Source organism: Psammomys obesus, unplaced genomic scaffold, assembly GCF_907164565.1.
Source record: "Psammomys obesus unplaced genomic scaffold, mPsaObe1.curated_primary_1811, whole genome shotgun sequence".
Classification (NCBI taxonomy): domain Eukaryota; kingdom Metazoa; phylum Chordata; class Mammalia; order Rodentia; family Muridae; genus Psammomys; species Psammomys obesus.
In genome coordinates this window covers 23,637,613-23,658,233 of record NW_026596034.1, presented here as the reverse complement: position 1 = coordinate 23,658,233, position 20,621 = coordinate 23,637,613, and the positions used below count along the sequence as shown (strand labels likewise).

At 35.3% G+C, this 20,621-nt stretch overlaps 1 protein-coding gene across 9 annotated transcripts in view; it reads right to left on the bottom strand.

Moving 5' to 3' along the window:
* The window catches only part of Nfat5 (nuclear factor of activated T cells 5), a 97,674-nt gene that overhangs the window by 35,726 nt on the left and 41,327 nt on the right, over window positions 1-20,621 (bottom strand). For 3 of the 9 annotated variants that reach the window (XM_055620841.1, XM_055620834.1, XM_055620835.1), the window contains exons 2-3: window positions 19,531-19,656; window positions 4,719-5,277 (exon numbers count right to left, since the gene is read on the bottom strand). In XM_055620841.1, the coding sequence (XP_055476816.1) occupies window positions 4,719-5,277; window positions 19,531-19,588 (617 nt within the window). In that variant the 5' untranslated portion in view covers window positions 19,589-19,656. Of the gene's footprint in view, window positions 1-4,718; window positions 5,278-5,726; window positions 5,789-11,851; window positions 11,911-19,530; window positions 19,657-20,621 lie in introns of those variants that run through there. The other 6 variants (XM_055620838.1, XM_055620836.1, XM_055620839.1 and 3 more) reach the window with 6 other exon arrangements.

The window sequence follows — 20,621 nt, the reverse complement described above, 5'->3', positions numbered from 1 at the left end:
AAGACAGTGGAATAATTATTGTTTTCACACTGCAATTCAGTTAAAATAAAATGTAAAAATTACACACAACGAGTCATATAAAGCTAAAAGACTAATTATGACTAATTTTTAATCAGACTTCTAAAACAAAAGAAAAAAAAAAAAAAGGAAATAGCAAAACTACCAAGCCAGCACAAAAGGCCTAAAAGAGTCAACAATAAAGACACATAGTATATTCTTCTGTATCTCTTCCTCAATAAATCAAAATAAGAAATTTACAATAAAAATCAGTGATTCAATTTTTAGTGAAAAATGAGGTTTACTTTTAAATAGGACCCTCCTGTTGCCCCACCTACCTCAGTCTGTGCCTAGCTATAAGACTGTATTTTAAGCATCTATTTGTTTATAATTTCCTAATGGTAACTAGGACTTCTATAAAGTAGCTAATATAATGAAAATAAGCAGAATAAAATTAACCCTCCCCCTTGAGTAACATGAAACAGATTTAAAATCATCCATGTATGTCCTTGAAAAAAATCAGGGCCTATCTTTTTTTTTTACTCACAGCAAAGTAACCAGATACCCAGAGGAATATTATGATTTTAAAATCAGAAGAACAGCTTTAAACCTGGCCTTAAAAATTGCTAATCCAGATGTAAGCAGGCGGCTGCCTCAATCATTAAGAACAAAGGGATGAAGACAGTCACTCAGGAAAATGACTCCTTAGGAAAGGGGCAGAAGTATGGAAAGAAGGACAGTACTGGCACAGAAATCCAGTAGGACTGACAGGGCAAGTTCATATGAGATGTTTGCTGATGAAGGCAAACAGGAAGAAATGGATAAGGAAAGCAAAGAGAAAAAGGAGTTTTTATAATGGTAAGATGGGCAAGACCAGACCTTAATTGAACAAGAAATGCCGTTCACACAAGTCTGACACAATTAAGTCAATGATTACCTGTATGTGTAAATCATTTTAAAGGCCCTAGAGAAATGAATCTATGAACAAAAGTATCAGGCTGAAGCTGGTATAATGGGAGAGTAACGTTTTTCTTTTTAGCATTCTGAATGAATTAAAATATTAGGTTTGAAGAGTGTATAATTTCTTACACATGTGATTCTATAATAGTCTGTTTTGTATTCATCTTATTACCAAAGCAAAAAAAAAAATTATACTGAAACTATGTAAAAATATCTCCCACATGCACATACACAGAAACTAAAAGAAATTATAGCATAATGATAATAGCAGTTTACATGAGTGACTAGATTATGAGTTATTTACTTTCATATATTTTTCAAATACTTATAATTCATATGTATTGAACATAATAAAAACCAAAAAATTTTAGACGGACGTACTAAGAAAACGTGAATGACATGACAACTTATCTCATCAGGTGTGCTTTTATATTCATTTGTACTAATCAAGCTAATATGCTGAAAGTAAATGAAAATGATTCCTGTAAAACAAGTATCATATTTGGAATAAATGTTTGTTATGTGGGTTGATATATATATATATATATATATATTATAATATATATATATTACATAGTTGATACACACACTAAAAAAAGACCACAAGGAGTTAAACAATTTCTAAAAATGCTCATGCTCGATATTTTTGGGAGGTGGGGATGGGGGTGGGGCAGTCAAGGAGCTCTTCCCACACAGCCCAAACTGGCCTTGCACTCACTACAGGGCAGGCTGATCTCCTTCTCACAAGCCCACTGCCTCAGCTTCACAAGTGCTGGGCTCACATGAATTTACCACCCACTATGCCTGGCCCTGAAACTATAGTCTACAAATCTCTTTATTCTCTAAATTTAAATGTTAAAGTGGAATAATATAGAAAAATGTAAATGTAAAAGTAAAAAACGTGTATTTAGTACTACAGATATGTAAAACAATAAAATCATCAACTAATTCTTAGAAAAGTAGTAATTCGATTTATAAACTGTTAAGGTAAAACAGCTTAAGAAAAAAAGCAAGAAAGCAGCTCACTTCGTTGGAATTAGCTGATTGAGCAGGGCTGGACATCAAAGCCAGGGCCTTCCTCATGTTAGGAAGGGACTCCATCACTGGAGTCATGCGTCTAAAGGACAACCACCACAGACAATGTGTTGTGGCACGTCTATTTCAAAGTCTTAGAATGACATTAAGGTTCTTTTGTGCTATTTCTACAGTCTTTCTAGGTCATAAAAATAATTTTCACTACAAAAAGGCCTAAAAGGACTTTTTCACAGCCATATGATATCATATCTAAACTTCTAGAACTTTAGAAAAAAATAGGACTGCTGATTCTCAGAACATTAATGAAGGATTTAAGATTATTATGGTCATCAACATTACCATACAAAGAGGCTTTAAAAAAGATGTTTCCCTAAGAAGCCCAATATTTTACTTGTAAAAATAATCATCTTTGTGTCCACCAGTTATCCAGACTTCTGGCATCATGAAGATAAATGAACTGCTTTGTGCAACACTCAAAAGTTCACTTAATACATATTTAGCATTATATAAACTTCAAATTGTGTCACATTATATAAACTACATAACTTATCTCTCAAAACATTTCAAAATTTCATGTTTCTAGCACCTTTTTCATCGTTGAAAAAAAAAAGAGGCAATTAGCTAGAACTGGAGTTTAAGAATGGTTGTCTATGTATTTTACATTTGGTTTTATCCTTTCCTCAAGGTATTTCTTATAAATTCAAAATTTAAACTTCTTCATCATTTCCATATACTATTGTCAAATAATTTTCCATTACCTAAGAAGATGGGCATTTCTTCTGCTGCTTGATGGAGTTTCTGCTTCATGAATTATTTCATGAAAGTTTTGTCTTGACCAATGTCATTATACTTTCCCTGGTAACCTCAAATCATTTCTAAGATATATCTATCATACAAAAGCAGAAGCAGAAAAGATGTAGGTCAAGAAATCTCTTTAATCAGCAACAGTAAATCACTGTTTGACTATCCCCAGGTCAAAACTTTACTGTTCTTAACTGCTAACTTTAATAATTATTTCAGTACAAATAGGAAAATACCTTTCACTAGAACTTTATAAAAAGACCCTTTCTGCTGCAGCCCAAATAAGCCCACATATATCTACTGACATCCAGTATCAGTGACACTTCCTTATGTGCCCTGGGGTGTTCATCACATTTCAGAGCCTTAACCTACATTTTATAGTTGGATAAATACTCCTTTCTGGAGTTCCAGACTGTGTGACATCTTAGGAAAGGCTGTATCTTATTTTCTTTTGGAAATTGCCTAATCTAGACTTTTGAAACCATAAAGCATTTACTATTTAACTGTAGCATTCTAAAGGAGTTTTAAGCGAAAGTATAAAGAAAAGAGTAGGCTAATTTTTTAAAAATTAATTTTCAGGTTAGAATATAAGGAAATGAGTTTCATTATGGGGTTTCAAACATGTGAGTACTGACTTACTAATTTTAAAATGTACATGGAATATTTAGGGGGCACATTTAATATTTATTATGGCAAACATAATACTGAATTGGGTTTTCAATGTAACAAATCAAAGATGTCATCATGGAGTAAACCAATCTAAGCTTGCCCTCTTTTTTTTTTTTTAAAAAAAAAAAAAAAAAAAAAAAAACAAACAACAGGCGGAAATTGCAAATGATTCTGGAACACCTAAAGAGTCATACTCTGTGCCACCTCAAAAACTAATTCTCAAAATCTTGTGAGTTAAAATTTACTGAATATACTGTAGATAAATTTACTTTCAAAAGTATAGCAACTAAATATTACAATTAAAATATTAAAGGAATCCTAAGCTGGGTAGTGGTAATGCACCCAGCATTCGAGAAGCAGAGGCAGGTGAATCTCTGAGTTTGAGGCCAGCCTGGTCTACAAAGTAAGTTCCAGGAAAGCCAAGGCTACACAGAGAAACCCCATCTCCAAAAACAAAACAAAACAAAAAACGACAAACCCTAAAGTATATCATGTTAATCTACATTATAACATGGGCTAATCTGTAATATAACCATTGAAATATATTTGGTGAATAGTACACCAATGGCACAGAAGAGAAAGCTCAAAAGTGTACCATGATCCTGTTTCATTATCCTTCAAATAAGAAACAGAATCAGAGAAGAAGAAAAAAAAAAAAAAAAAGAGTAATTAAAAAAAAAAAAAAAAAGTCCTGAACTGGCCATAATGTACCAAAGGGAAAAAAAAGTTTCAAACACATAAACTTAAATGAGAATTGAGTCATCTTTGTTGTTTTCTAGTTTTTCATCAACTAAAGATGAAAAACAAAAAGAAAATGTAAAAATCTCTGAAAAAATATAATGGAATGAACCATATGATATAAACTGCTAAAAGAACAACTAGCTTCTAAAGAACATTTAAGGTTTTTAGCCAGCATCAGTATACTGTTACTTATTTCTGCAGGTAAAGATATTTTTAAATCCTTTTAAAATATAAGTCCATTTGAAGTTTAAGTTATTTCAAAACAGATTATCTTTTCTATTATACCTAACCATATTCATAATAAAATTTCTTTTGCTATACTCTACGGCTCTTTTAATATTATCTTTCTAGTAAATTTTGATTATTTTAAGTTAAAAATTTCATGTACTTCACGGATAAAATTAGCATTTTTGCTTTATATGCAAACTTAAGCTGAGAATTAAGAAAATTTGGGAATGATTTACTTTTTTGTTTTGCATAATGGTGATAGAACTTTAAAAAATGTGGATACCAACCCATTTCCAGCTTTTGAGTTGCCTTTGTTGTCCGTGGTAAGCTGAGAAAGCACATAGTGAGGTGCTTTGGCACTGTCGGCATCAAATATATCCATATTAGATTCTTCACAATCTCGTCGTTTGACCCCCGGCCTCTGCTTTGGATTTCGTTTTCGTGATTTACGAGGTACCTCAGTGTTATCATTGTAGGAACTGGTGCTCATGTTACTGAAGTTGGAGGGGGAATCCTCCATCCACATACTGCAGCTCTGCTCAGATTCCAATCCACACCCCTCATCCTGGCAGGACATCCGACTGTTATCCAGCAAGTCCTCAGGTGGTGGTGAGATGTACAAAACTGTGTGCCTCTTCGGGGTTGATGGATGCTGCTGAACTGTGTTACCGGTTAACTGCTTTTCACTTACCCCTCTGTTACTTACCCCCACGGCTGAGGAGCAGCTCTCCACTTGCATAGCCTTGCTGTCGGTGACTGAGGTAGAATAAATGGTAGGGCTGGAAGAGGTGGTAAAGGAGCTGCAAGCACCGCCCATGGAGGAAGAGGAGGGAGCTGAAGAAGCATCTGCAGTGTACAATCCAAGAGTAAATACACTATACATGTTTTCACCTATGCTGGCTAGCAGTCCCAATGAAAATGTGATTTGTGAACTGATTGTTTTCCCCAAAATGAATAATTGGAATTTGGTTATGTTTTAGATATAAATGCTTTAAGCAATACAAAGCCTAAGAAATATAATTTTTTAAAATGCCCAAATAGCATTATTTTACTTTTGTTATAATTGATAAATTTTTAAAAATCTAATTTAGTATTTTTAAGCTGTAAAGCAAGAATAAAACTTTTATTGCCTCAGCTGAACGTTCTGTTGAATTTTAATCATTTAAAGTAATACAGAAAACCCCAATATGAAACATATGTTTGTGGTCCACATTCAATGCCAATTAAATAATTCATTATAGAATTTGAAAAATGGGACTGTGCTTAGCCACAAAATATTAAAATAAGTTTCTAACCTATGAAGCAGAGAACTACAGGTCATTTTTAATGCAGACACTCCCTGCTTCAGAGGCAAATCCTGGAATAAAAATATGAGAAAATAAATGAGAGAAGAACTGCTGATTATTCTAGATACCAATTATAAAATGAAAAATAGAGAAAAATATAGATAATCAACTGAACTGGAGGCAAAATGGAACTGGTACCATCACTATAACTGATTGTAAAAATCTATGAAGATAAAGGTGAGAAAGACTTGATGTTGAACATGCTTGGTTGTAGAAGATAAACAGGTTGGCCATTGAGAATCTCAAAATTGGAAAAAGCAGATCAAAACCACGAGTAACAAACAAACAAACAAACAAACAAATAAATAAATAATCCAACCTTTAAGAATGAATAAGAAGGAGAACAGGGTGGCTACTAGACGCACTTTTCCTATTAAGTTCTCATGTGCTCAAAAACTGGCTGTGCCTGCCCATTAGCTCTCTCTTTAAAAGGCCTGCTTAGTCGTGCCTATCAGGTCATTGTCCAGTATGGTACTGAATATATATTACTGTCCAAAGCCCAAATAAACTAAGCATGAACATTTCTAGAACATCAGAATTCCTATAAAGTATTTTAAGCTGAATTATTTATCAAGCATGCCTAGCAACAAAAGCATAGATAGTGAATCTCTGCAGACCACACTGTGGCAACTGGCAATAGCAGCAGCTGGAACACTGCTACTTTAGTCCTTCAATGCATAACCTCAGCCACACAACACTGCCTGGGCTGGAAGTTAACTGTAATTTCACAAATACTCTTTTCTCATGTACAAGATATAATTGTGCACATAAATAAAAATTGGCAACACTTAAATTTAAGTTGTATCTTCAACCATTTATGCCATGGTTTAAATTTAAATGTGATATACCATTATTAAGATCACAATGTTCATTGTTAATTATAGAACTAAAAGTAAGAAAGTCAGTGTTTGGATAATAAAAAGCTGTGCTGGTAAATTAACTAAACCCAACTGAAAGCATTTATCAAAACATGGAAATTATTTGAAAGACTAAAAAAATTTTCATTGTTGCCAAAAGAAATCAGTCATGTTAGCCATCCATAATGTGATCTTTGTAATGACACTCTCAAAATTGTTCTCCCAACTACCGTAAGTCAAAGATCCTGAAGGAGTAGATGATACCAGTTCCACTTTTTAGTTTGTATCCTTGTCAAATGCAGTAGCTGAAATTAGAAAATTCAGTCACTTTTTAACTGCATTCCAGTTTAAAGAAAAAATTTTATCAATTTTGTATCATGCATTAATGCAATGTTTTCTTAGTAAATAATTTTTTGTAGATCTGTAAAAACTACAAAATCTAGATGCTAATGTCAATGACAGTTTAGAAGCTGATTTGTAGCCACTTTGGGTTTAAATACAGTTTTGTTTTTTTTTTTTTTTTTTTTGAAAATACAATAGTCATTTTGGACAAAATAGGAAAGATATATATAATGTCCCTCCATTTGTTCCAACTATTGGCCAAAATGAAGCAAAAATTTGTGCTTGTGTGTATCTACGGTCTTGATTCTCCGAGAAATGCTAGTAGACAGCCCATGCCATCTCCACTGGGTCACACAAAGCATGCAGCATGAATACCGTGAACTTGCATTTCTATAAAGTACTGCCCTACCCCCTCCTCTCTGAGTCTACGTGTTATGCATACAAGAACGCAGAGTACGGGCATCTCTTCCAACAACAGAGAAAAAGTATAGGCACAAAGCCATAATGAAATCAAGAGCAAGTTATGTAGTTGTGGTGTTTTGATAGATATTTGTTTTGTTTTGATCCAGGGTTCTTGGCTTACAGCTTCTAGCAACTTCCTAAGTTGAGTAAGGCAATAAATATCTGTGGTTAAAATTTTGGCCTTCCACTTCATACTGATAAGGGTGAAAGAGGAGTTTTATTTGTTTGGTTTTTTTTATGATAAGGTTTATTATCATAATCATTATTATTTTGTTTTAATTTACAGCAAACATCTCTCAACCACCTGGGACTGTATTAATAAGGTAATCTGAGGGAAGGTGCTAAATAACCCGAGGTGGGAGAAGGGGGCTGGTTGCCACAAGAATCAACTGTGTCCACAAAGGGCCAGTGCTCACTCTCATCCTCCTACTTCCAGGAAGCAGAGAGGCTGGAGGTTAGGGTGATAAACAACAGCCAATAACTTAATCAATGATTTCTAACATAATGAAGCCTCTTTAAAATATTTTTTTCTATATAAAAATTCAAACAGACTTAATTCAGATGTCCAAGGTGAACAAAATCACACCCTGTGCCAACAAACAGGCATAGCCAAACTCCAACTGGAGCCTGAGGCTTTTAGATCTTGTCCTAGGCATCACCTCATTGGTCTAGGCTTTAAAATACTTTTTATAATGAACCAAGAACTGTATTTACTGAATTCCATGAGTTGTTGTACTAATAAAATAATTGAACTCTAAGAGAGGACCATGGGAAGTTTAATTATAAACAGTCAGATGAATACTGAAGTCTATTAGGTTAAACTGGCAAATAAATTGGGTTACAGATTTTAAAAGCATTTAGTATTTAAAATGTAAAATGCTTAGATGGTGTAGCATTACAGCAGCAGTACCTGACACAGGTAAACTACTGAGAGTTTCCCCAGAGAATGCTACAACAGTCTTTCCTAAAAATATATGTAAGACAATTGCTTATTTACATATTAACCCTAAATTTAGCATGAAAAAATTTTAGTATTAATCACTCAAAAAAAAACCCAAACAAACAAACAAACAAAAATAAGAAACACATTAATTGGTATTCAGTAGGGCTAAAGTGATCTGAAGTGATTATAAATCTTGCTTCTTTTTTTTTCTGAGGTGGTGGTGGTGGTGGTGATTTATTTGAAGCAGTTACTATGTATCTCTGGCTGGCATGGAACTCGCAGACACCTGCCTGCAGCTGCCTCTTCAGTGCTGGGATTAAAGGAATGTGTCACTGCTACACTGTTTTGTTTTCTTGCGGCAGGTTCTTGCTGTGTGGTCCAGGCTGGCCTTGTATTCGAAGCACTCTTGTTGCTGCACCCTTCCAAGGTGTGCACTACCATGCTGGCCTTGTATACTCACTTTTATTTATAAGTTTGTGTGAACAAAATATGGTAACTGCTTCCCTAACCTGTTTTCAGTGCAAAGACTCTTGTTTTTGTTTATTGAGACAGGGTTTCTCTGTGTAGTCCTGACTGTCCCAGACTTGTTTTGTAGACCAGGCTGGCTTCGAACTCACAGAGATCCACCTGCCTCTGCCTCCCAGAGTGAGAGTGCTGGTATTAATGGCATGTGCCACCACGCCCAGCTCCCCCAAAAAAGTGTTTTAATAAATGCTTTTATTTCTTTTTTTAAACACTTATTTTTATTTTATGTGTCTGAGTTTATGTGCATGGATGTTTTGCCTGTCTGAATGTCATCGCATCATGGGCCCGAAGTGCCTCCAAGGGCTGTAAGAAGGCACTGGGTTGTGTGAAACTGGAGTTTTAGACTGTTTCAAGCCACCACGTGAGTGCTGGGAATCAAACCCTAGTCCTGCAGAAGAAAACTCTGCTTTTATTTCCTTTTAGAGCAAAGTAAGTTATAATGTATTTCCATGATTAATGAGTAATATAAATTACCCATCTTTTTTATTTGTTTGTTTTTGTTTTTTCAAGACAGAGTTTCTCTGTGTAGACCTGGCTGTCCTGGACTCACTTTGTAGACCAGGTTGGCCTTAAACTCACAGAGATTCACCTGCCTCTGCCTCCCTGAGTGCTGAGATTACAGGCGTGCACCACTACGCCCAGCTCTTAGCCATCTTTTATACTGTAAGCTTTTCTTAAAATTATTTTTTCATCTAAGTAGCATGTGAACACATTTTTACTCTTTTATGAAATAATTGTTTTTGAACTTCGCTTAATTTATATAAGCTAATCATTTTTCACAACACTTTCCCTGACCACAACGAGTATCACAAACCAAAAGGAAAACTGATTTTCCAGTCCACAATTTACTTGTGAAAATTTATAACCTCAGAATATATCAATTTTAAAATTTAAAAATGAAGGGAAATCAGGCATAGTGGTATACGCCTTTAATCCCAGAACTTGGGAGGCAGAGGCAGGTGGATCTCTTTGAGTTCAAGGACATCAAAGACTATGAAGAGTGACTTTCAAGAAAACCAGAGAGAGAGAGAGAGAGAGAGAGAGAGAGGAAACATCAACACCATGTCTACAATGTCCAATAATAATTTTATTCTTTTTAAGTTAAATGTCACTCATGAGGAACCTAAACTGTAAATATTGGTTTCTTTTTCTTAAAGTTAAGATTTATTTTATTAAATTTATTTACCTAGTTACTCATTTTTGTATGTGTATGTTCACATGCCATTGCATACATGTAGAGGTCAGAAGACAAATTGTGTGAGTCCTCTCTGTCTGCCAAATGAGTTCCAGGGATCCAACTCACATTGTCAGGTATGGTAGCAAGTGTTTCTACTAACTGAACCGCCTCACTGGCCTATACAGCTTCTCTTAATTGATGGAGAGGGTTAAGAGTACTGCTTAGTGGCAGAGAAATACCTACCACTCATTAGCTCCTGACATCATTTCCTGTTGCAAAGAAACTGACATATCACTGAAGTCTACTATGAATGTTCAAAGAACATGGGATAAAAAGACAGGCACATAATATGGCAGAATATACAAATATTTAATTTGTTAAAAAAATAAAATAAAAACTGAGCTTGGGAGAGGGTGCGCATGCCTTTAATCCTAGCACTTGGGAAACAAAGGCAAGCATATCTCTGAGTTTGAGGCCAGCCTGATCTACACAGTGAGTTCCAGGACAGCCAGGACTATATAGTGAGACCCTGCCTTAAAAGAAACAAAACAAACAAACAAACAAACAAAAATCAACCAACCAACCAAAAACCAAAACAAAACAAAAAAACAACCCAACAACAAGAAAAAACAAGAAACCCAAAACACAACAAAAGAAACAAAACCCCAACAAATAAATAAATATATACCGGATTTTAAGTTTTATTACATACAGAAACCTTTGTGTATTTTATATATCCCTTGCTTAAGCTACACTTTAAAATGATGAACTTAGATCTAGATGGGTCATGTTAACTACAAGTTATTTAACAACCATAACATTTTAGTGCTTAAAATGACATAAAAAGAGCTTATGCTATACCTGGATCTAATAATACTTAATAGAGCTCTCTGAAATCACAACTATTCTATAAGGCCCTCAAAACAAATACACATTTCACTGATTTAAAATCATTCCATAAATGATATTTAACTAAGACCGTGAGTTCAGATTTAACTTTAGCAATTAAATATGTACATATATTTATACATTTTTCAATTATCTGTGCATTAGTTTGAATTTTCTAAAAGGTCACTACAACACATGAACTTCTGTAGTGTACTATGTGAGCCAATAGCGGAACAGAGGAGGCAACTACTGTCTACCTAGAAATGCTCCTAAAAAAACCAGCAAAGGTACTCAGAATACAAATTGAAACTTGGCCATTCTTCATAAAGAGTGATATTTGCCTTGATGGTAATGGTGAATTCAAAACTAAACATTTTGTCTGATAAAAGTCACCAGATATAAGGATATATTTTCAGATCAAAGAGAAAGACCATTCAGAGAAAAAATTCTAAGACAACATTTTTGTTGCCGATAGACTGAAACACATGGAAGACACAAAGTGGCTGCAAACCTGCTTTGTCAACACCGTACATGCCAACCTTCATTTTCTACATTTCTTTTTATAATATTAATGTAAAGTTTAAAACTTTACAAACAGAATTAGTTTCAATCAGTATCAGCCCACTATTTAGGAAAAAAAAAGGAAGGAAGGAAGGAAGGAGGGAAGGGAGGGAGGGAGGAAGGAAGGAGGGAGGGAGGGAGGGAGGGAGGGAGGGAAGGAAGGAAGGAAGGAAGGAGGGAAGGAGGGAAGGAGGGAAGGAGGGAAGGAGGGAAGGAGGGAAGGAGGGAAGGAGGGAAGGAAGGAAGGAAGGAAGGAAGGAAGGAAGGAAGGAAGGAAGGAAGGCTGGCTTATATCAAGAAGTCTGAAAAGGAGACCGACCTAGCCCCTGGGTGAGACTGGATGGGTTAAGTGTCTCTGGCACTGCCTGTCTTCACTACTGACAGACACTGGCACACAACCCACCACACGACGCCTGTCTCTGAATGGCGAAGCTAGAATGCAAGTTAAGTATATTAATAGAAAAACAACTAGCATCCCAGCATATAAAAGAAGCAATCCAGATTACTTTACAAAAAACAAAAATTGTAGGATTGATCAATTTACATTTTTAAAACAGTTTTAATTTCCCACAAGTACTTTTCCCACCCCAAATAAGTTTACATGCTACAATAATCAATGTTTTAAGATAAACTTCAAATTTTTAATTATTAACATCAGATAAATGCATGTAAAAATTTTTTTACCCAAAACTTCAGTTAACTCATATTCACCAATTTTCCTGTTTATAAATGCAATCTAATCCATAAGCCAGAATGCTCTCTTTTATGTGTTTTTTTTCACTGTTGTTTTTAAATTTTAGGCCATACCTTTACTAAAACATTCTTAAGAAGCACAAAAAGACATTTTCTGAACAAATCACAAACAACCCCCTGAGGAAAAAACAAAACCTATCTTTAATTTCTCTGTCACATCAATGGCCACATACTTCTTTATATATCTCTCTAAAAAGTTATAAATTGGTGTGGTGGTCCATGCCTATAATCCCAGCATTTTAGAGGCTGAGACAGGATAATTGCTATGAGTTAAATGCCAACCTGGGCTACATAGTGAATTCTAGGTCAGCCTGATATAGTGTGAAAGGGTCTCAACAAAATAATTGGACATAGTGGTAAATACCTTTAATCTCAGAGTTCAGGAGACAAAGGCAGGCAGACCTCTGTGAATTCAAGGCTAGCCTAAGATCCACAGTGAGACCCCATCTCAAAAAATAAAAAATACAAAAGGCTGAAATAGAGATTGCTGGTTCTATGAATAAAACATAGCTTAAATATTTTTTTAAGTTCTTAGTCAACTCTGCAAAACTATCATATTTTTTAAAAATGAGGGCTGTCTTATTGTAGCCCAGGCTGGCCTCAAACTCATTGTGTACCAAGGATGACCTTGAACTAATCCCCTGGCCTCTACCTCCAAAATTGTAGGATTACAGGTATTGGCCACCACGCCCAGTTTGTTAAGTGCAGGGCCTTGCGCATACTAAATAAGCACTCTACTGAACTACATCCACAGCCTTAAAATAAATTCATCACTTGGTTATCAGTAACTGTTTCAACTTAGTATATATATTTGTTCATGTATCTATATACCTGAGGTCATGTAAAAAAAAAATTCTCTTGAGTGAAACATGACTGTGAGTGAAAAAAGCTTCCGAAGCCCTGTCCTAGCATACAACAAGGAGTAAAAGGACCTCATCAAGAAAGAAGAAAGGTAACTGGCTAGAAGGATTGAGATAGAATTACATTTAATGATACACAAATTATCCAGCACAATTCTATCATGCTGTTTTCACCTCCTTCCTATGACTTCTTGTTGTACTGGTTTGGTACTGAATATGGCCCTGAGATCCATGTACATGTTAGATAGAACTGGACTATTAAGAGAGTCTTATATGTAAACTGGCCTTGAATTTGAGATTTTCCTATCTCTGCCTCCCAATTACAGGTCTATGCCACAATGCCTGTTAAACAAATTCCTATGGTTTTTTGTTTTGTTTTGGTTTGGTTTGGTTTTCTGAGACAGGACTTTTCTGTGTTGACCTGGTTCGCCTCAAACTCAGATATCCGTAAAGGTATGCCTCAACCACTGTCTGACCCCAAATTTCTATGGTTTTAATTTAGATGACTAATAGGTCTACAGTGAATCAAAGCATAGCTTTTCTCTGGTCACAGACCCTTGATTTTCTAGTCCTCTCCTGCAGTATAAACAACACTCACTCAACGGGTTACTTCAACGTAGAAAATACCTGTTAACTACTTGATATTTATTAACTTCCATAGCATATAAGTCAAAGCACTATCTAGTGAGGTTCTTTCAAGTAAATTTATATTGTAGATGTTATATAAAGTTACAAACTTAAATTATACTCACTCTGGCCCTTTTTTTGATACTGCCAAATCAGCTGAGGTAGAGGCTCATGTACATTGAAAACTCTGCTTCATCAACAACTCACCACCATGGCTGAAAAAGGCAGTGTGGTGGAGATGTGATGGGTGTTAGAATTGCTTCATCAGAGGTGCTGAAGGCTGCCCTCATCCACAAAAGCATAATTTGTGCAATTCAAAGCTTTCAAATCCTTAGACAAGAGCTAAAACCCCACTTTTATGTGCTAACATAAAATTGTGGTGAGCCTATGTATGTCACCGTGGTGGAGGCTCTTTATGCTGAGAACCAAATAAACCTAATTAAGGTTGATGTCAAAAAAGTTGAGGAATGGGTAGGCCTCTACAAAACTGATCAAGAGGGAAAAACCCATGAAGTGGTTGGCTGCAGTTGTGCAGGGCTTAAGAACTTCACAGGGAAAGGATGTCAGAAAGAATTTCGAATATAAAACATGAACAACAAAAGAACTTTTAACTAATTTTCTTCAAAACAAACAGAAAATACAACAAATATTCACCCTGCATGCTGGGTGTGGTGGTGCATGTCATTCTTTACTCTCAGCACTTAGGCGGCAGAGGCAGGCAGATCTCTGCATGTTTGAAGCCAGCCTGGTTTGCAGAGGGACCTCCAGGACAATCAGAGTTGTTACACAGAGAAATCCTATCTTGAAAGACAAACAAAACTGACTCTGCACCCAGGTGTGCAGATGTACATCTTGTAAGGTCAGGAGGGTCAGGAGTCTGAGGTTGTCCTCTGCTACACACCTCCTGGTTCCTGAGACATTAGGCTGTCAGAATGTTTAGGCAGGCTGCACTTGCTGCCACAACCTAAGCATCTGAGTTTGAGCCTGGGCCCGACACATTGAAGGAACTGACTCCCAAAAGTTGTCCTCAGACCTTTATAAGCACACCACAGAAAGTGCATTCTTCAAAAAAAAAAAAAAAAAGAATGTGGTAAAACAAAATAAACAAACCTAAAACCAAACTAAAATAAAACAAAAATTCTACATTGACTTAATAATGGAAATATTAACAATATTCAACAAAGACTGTGTAGGTCTGATGTACTCTGTGTGTGCGTGTGTGTGATGGGGGTGGGGTATGTGTTCACTCATGTGGGAGTGTATCGAGAGCAACTATTGACATCATGTTTATCTTCCTCAATCACTTCACCTTTTATTTTTTTGAGACTTTTTTTCCCCTTAAACTGGAACTGGAGCTTGTTGTTTTTGACTAACGTGGTCTTTGAGAGATCCACCTGTTTTTGTACGCCCCCAGTGCCAGGGTTACAAAAATGTACCACTGTACCAAGGTTTTACTTGGGTTCTGCAAATCTGAACTCAGGTCTTCAAGCACTTTACCCATACATGTTTTTAAAAGCTTAGTATTAGTGTACTGAGGCTATGTTGCTTCTAAAAGGGACAAACTTATAACCCCAGAATTTGGGAGGATCTGGAGTTCCAGGCTAGGCTTGTCTATATAGGGAATTTAAAGCCAGCCTGGGAGGAGACAGACACACACACACACACACACACACACACACACACACACACACACACACGATCCTGTCCACACCCATGCAAAATAAATACTAACAATTACTCAAAGAAAAATAAAACCTATAGTTCTATCAATTCTTTGGTATCTTGTTACTTTGTGTTTGTTTGTTTGTTTGTTGAGACAGACTTACCCTAAGTAACGCAGGCTGGCCTCAACTACAGCCATCCTTGCAGGCAGACATGGTCTCTTTAAAGATTTTTAACTCAAATTCTTGAGCAAAATGCTGAATTATTCACTGGGTATAGTTGTACATACCTACTCTAATCCCAGCACCCTAAAGGAGGCAGAAGGAACCCTTGGAGTATAAAGACAGTCCCAAACATACACTAAGAGATATAATACCAATCAAATATCCCCATATGAAAACAGACAAATTAATTTGATTTTGTTTTTGAGGCAGGGTCTCATGTAGCTCAGGCTGGCTTCAAATTCACTATGTAGTAGAGGATGACCCTGAACAAGTGATCTTTCCCAACTTCTAAGATGCTGGTATTATAGGTATACCACTGGTTTCTGAAACTGAGATGATAAAGGTTAATGCTGATCTTTGTGAAAGATTAATTACTGTAAACAAGTAAAACCTCAGGTTTAAAACTCTAAACACATAAGAAAAATAATACTTGATTGCTATACTTGTTATTTCTCTGGGTCAACTCCTTATGTTACTAATACTATTAATTCATTGACATGTTTTTGTTTTTTTTAAGAAAATGGACTCTGTCATAGCCACTTACAGAGCCTGCCACACTGTTGAAAAGGTTTTTATTTGGGCTGGAGAGATGGCTCAGTGATTAAGAGTACTGTCTGCTCTTCCAAAGGACCCAGGTTCAATTCCCAGCACCCACATGGCAGCTCACAACTGTCTGTAACCCCAGTTCCAAGGGATCTGATGCACACACTAATGCACATAAAATTAAATAAATTATAAAAAAAGGTTTTTATTCTGAATCTATCATTTATTGACATATTGAAAACTTCAAATTCTTAACTATTTTCCCAAGAGAAGTCTTAAAAATAGGCAGGTGGACTAATTTCAAACTAATGAAAGGTTTTGACCTTGACTTCATATATGAGAGGAACTGTGCCTCCTGCCCTTGCCTTCTATCCTAACCCTGGAACTCACAGGGCAAAAAAAAAAAAATATATATACTACTGATGAGAGTCTGTAAATATGTAATAATACAAAAACCAAAATCCTAATAATTTAAAAGGGGCTGAGAAACACCCTTTTACCCAGAATTCTGGATTGTGGATCAGCAGCATCATATTTATTTATGCTCTCAGTAATATATGAGGCAAAAAAAAAAAAAAAATCTACATTGGTGAATCTGAGAAACATTTTAATAATTAAATAACAAAGAATGTCATGAACATACATATTCCCAGTCTCTTATATATATATATAATTTTTTTTAAATTAAACTGATTTAAAATTTGTGAAACACAAACCTTTATGGCAGAACTAGAAGTCTGTTCCCACCAGGCCCTCATACCTGATAGCAGCCAATCCAGCTCCTTCAAAACTCTGAAGAATTAACTATATCAAAAGTCATCATTTTTATGCATTTCACATGTAAACAGCACATGCTACAGATTTTTGTTTTTAAAAACATCAAATATTTAAATTAATGTGCATTTCCCTAGCTATCAAGCTTTTTGGTCAGAAGGACACTGAGTAACTTGGTAAAATACTCCCAGTTTTTCTCTTTGATAGTTGTATCACCAAGGTTATCAATCTGATAAACAAAAATGTGATTCCAGTGATACACACAGATGTCCCTACAATTATTACTCTGTAATTTAAACTCTTATGTATATCAGTATATAGTAAAGGAGTCTTTTCTATTAAAAAGACATTGGAAAATAGAATAGACTATATTGGTTACTAAAAAAGTAGATTATGTATATTAAGATTATTAATTAGTAGGATTTAGATCACAGAAACTTTCTGTGAGAAGAAAACTTTCAAAGTTACCTTTTTATTCTCTTCACCATTTTTATGTCAATGATTTCAAGATAATAAGAATTTACTGGAATGGAGATGTGTTAGTGGTAGAGCATCTGCTTATTATGAATGAGGCCTTGAGTTCAATCCTCAGGGCCACAAATATAAATGCATTTATATGCATATATATAAAATATATATATATATATATATAAATGATATAAATCATTAGAATATTTCCTTTGGTCAAATTTTTTTATTTTCTTTTAACTCACAGCTTTTAATCTAATTTACCTTCTCAACCATACAGGAAGGGTTAAACTTTTCATTTGTGACCCCAAATCAAGGACTTTAAATATTTATACATAATAATTTCTGAAACATGTGGTATTACTTAAAGGGAAGTGTTGTTCTTTTTCTAAACGTAGCTACCCTTTTTTTTTCAGCTTTTAAAAGGAACTGGATCTACTGTAAACAGATGTTAAAAAGCACAGAAGAAACAGACTTGTAGTTCTATACAGATTCAACATGTCCTTATAAAAACAATCTCAAGACACAAAAGAAATCAGTTAGTCAATTTCTACGTGTGGATTTAAAGTGAGACAATACTTTAAAAAATATTTTCTATTTTATTATATGATTCAGTCTTTAAAAACTAGATTTTAAAGCTTCAAGTTCCTGAAAAATATTCAGAGCTACTTTAAAATCTGGGAGATATGAGGTTAACCAGGTCACCTTATCAATTTGATTACTAAAAAGCTCACTAATTCACAATTAAATCCACAGAAACTGTTAGAAAATGTCTGGCCACACATGAACAGTGAGGAGGGCCAATATTTCTTTGTCATGTTTAAAGATTTTTCCTGCCCTCAAGCAAGAAGGCTTCTGCACTGTTTGGCTTGAGAAAGGTTGGTACCCAAGGTTAATAGCATGTATGTTAATACATGTAAGAAATTAAACACCTGCAGACAGAACACAGTACCAATACTGTCATTTAGACCAAAGCCTTCCCTTTTGATTTTTCTTTGTGAAATTAAAAGAACTTACTGAAAAAAAATGTTTTGATGGACTTTAAATGCCATTTTAAAAGATACCAAGTATCAGGAGGCAAGAAACCTCTATAGGACAGACAAAATTTCAGAAAAGCAGACATAATGTATTCATTTTTCTAAAGCAAATATATTAGCAACCTATAATCCCAACTTTGAAAAATAGGTACTATAGTTGGGCAAGTTATTATTATGGAAAGCATTCATACCGAATTATTACTAATCAAGACTTTTCTATTTATCTGTCAATTTTTATCCTAATTCAAAGTGAAAGTTTGAACCAATTTAATTTTATTTACAGAGGTATGATTTGAGAGCTGAGTAAAAATAATCTTAATAAATTTCAATTGTTTGTTTGATTTTGTTTTTTTGAGACAGTTTCTCTTTGTAGCCTTGGCTGTCCTGGACTCACTTTGTAGACCAGGCTGGCCTCGAACTCACAGAGTGCTAGGATACTCAAATATTATTTTTAATATTTTTCATTGGTACAAGAGAATGTATTTTTTAAACCATTATATCCAATTTTGCTACTATTTTTCATGAATTTAAAATAAGTACATATGCCATATGTACCTATAAACATAATATATATGTTTTTTGAGATAGGTCTCACTAGCTCTGGCTGAGCCTCATGTATTTAAGCATAGAAAAAAGGTTATAGTTACACGCTATAAACAGAAAGGAGACTTGAGAACTTGAGTGCTTTTTTTAGATCATATAACATTTTTCCCTTTGGGCAAATTTTTAAAAATATTTGTTAAATAAAAAGTCAAACACAATTTTCTAGCCATAGCTTGGTATTTAACTTTTTTTTATGTACACTCAACAAAGCTGTTGTAGGCTGGGTCTCACATCCGAAGACAAGGACCATTTTAGGAGACAGCATTTACAAATGTACCAAATGTACAGTATATCCTGAACACCTCTCAGTGTAAAGGGTAAAGTCTTTAAACCCTTCTAGAACAAACTCTCAAATCATACTCTTTTTGATATGAACTTTGCCAATACTGTTCATGTTGGCCAGATAATGCCCTAGTTTTTGTTAATGAAATAAAATGAAATGCATACCAGCAGCAACTACAGCTGGAGGAGGCGACCCTGCCTCACCACCGCTTGTCTGACTCATTGATGCTACAGATGTTTCTCTAGGTGGAGGTAACTGTAACTCCTTTGGGAGAAGATCATAGACAGATTCTGTAGGGAGGAAAAAAATTGAAAGAAAGTCAGTCAATATCTTAATTACATGTACATGAAATGAGTCGCTTTTCTCTTTTGAGATTTATATATTCACAAAAACAACTTGTATGTATTTGTTCTTTTAATATATAATCTTTTATTTTTTTTTTTTCAAGACAGGGTTTCTCTGTGTAGCCCTATCTGTCCTGGGCCCGCTTTGTAGACCAGGCTGGCATCAAACTCACAGAGATCCACCTGTCTTTGCCTCCAAGTGCTGGGATTACAGGCGCAAGCCACCGTGCCTGGAATATAATCTTTTTTTTTATTAATTTCTTCTCTTATATATTACATCTCGATTGCAGTCTCCCCTCCTTCCTTCTGCCTCCCCATCCCCTTTAACACTGCCATCCACTCCTCTGTTTCCCTGTAGAAAACTACAGGTCTCCCAGGGATATTATCCAAACACAGCATATCAAGTTGCAGAAAGATTAGGCATTTCCCCTCATGAGACAACCTAGTAGGAGGGCAAGGGTCCCAGAAGCAGGCAAATGTATCAGAAACAGACCCTCTCTCCCTCTGTTAGGAGTCCTACAAAGACACCAAGCTATAAAACTGAAACCTATATACAGAGAGCCTAGGTTAGAACCATGCAGGCTTCCTGACTGTTGGTCCAGTCTCAGTGAAACCCTTATCTGCTCAGATTTGCTGCTTTTATGAGTTTTCTTGTGGTGTCCTTGACCTCCCTGGCTCCTACAATCCGTCTTCCCCCTCTTCAGCAGGATACTCTAAACTCTGCCTAAGGTTTAACTTTGGGTCTCTGTATCTGTTTAGATCAGCTGCTGGATGAAGCCTCTCTGATGACAGTTTGGTTAGGCACCAATTTGGGCTTCTCTGAGTCTGCAAGGTCTCTCTAGCATATAATCTTATTAAAAACTGAAGAATGAATTTTTCATTGGTTCTACTATGATTTTGGTTGTACTTTT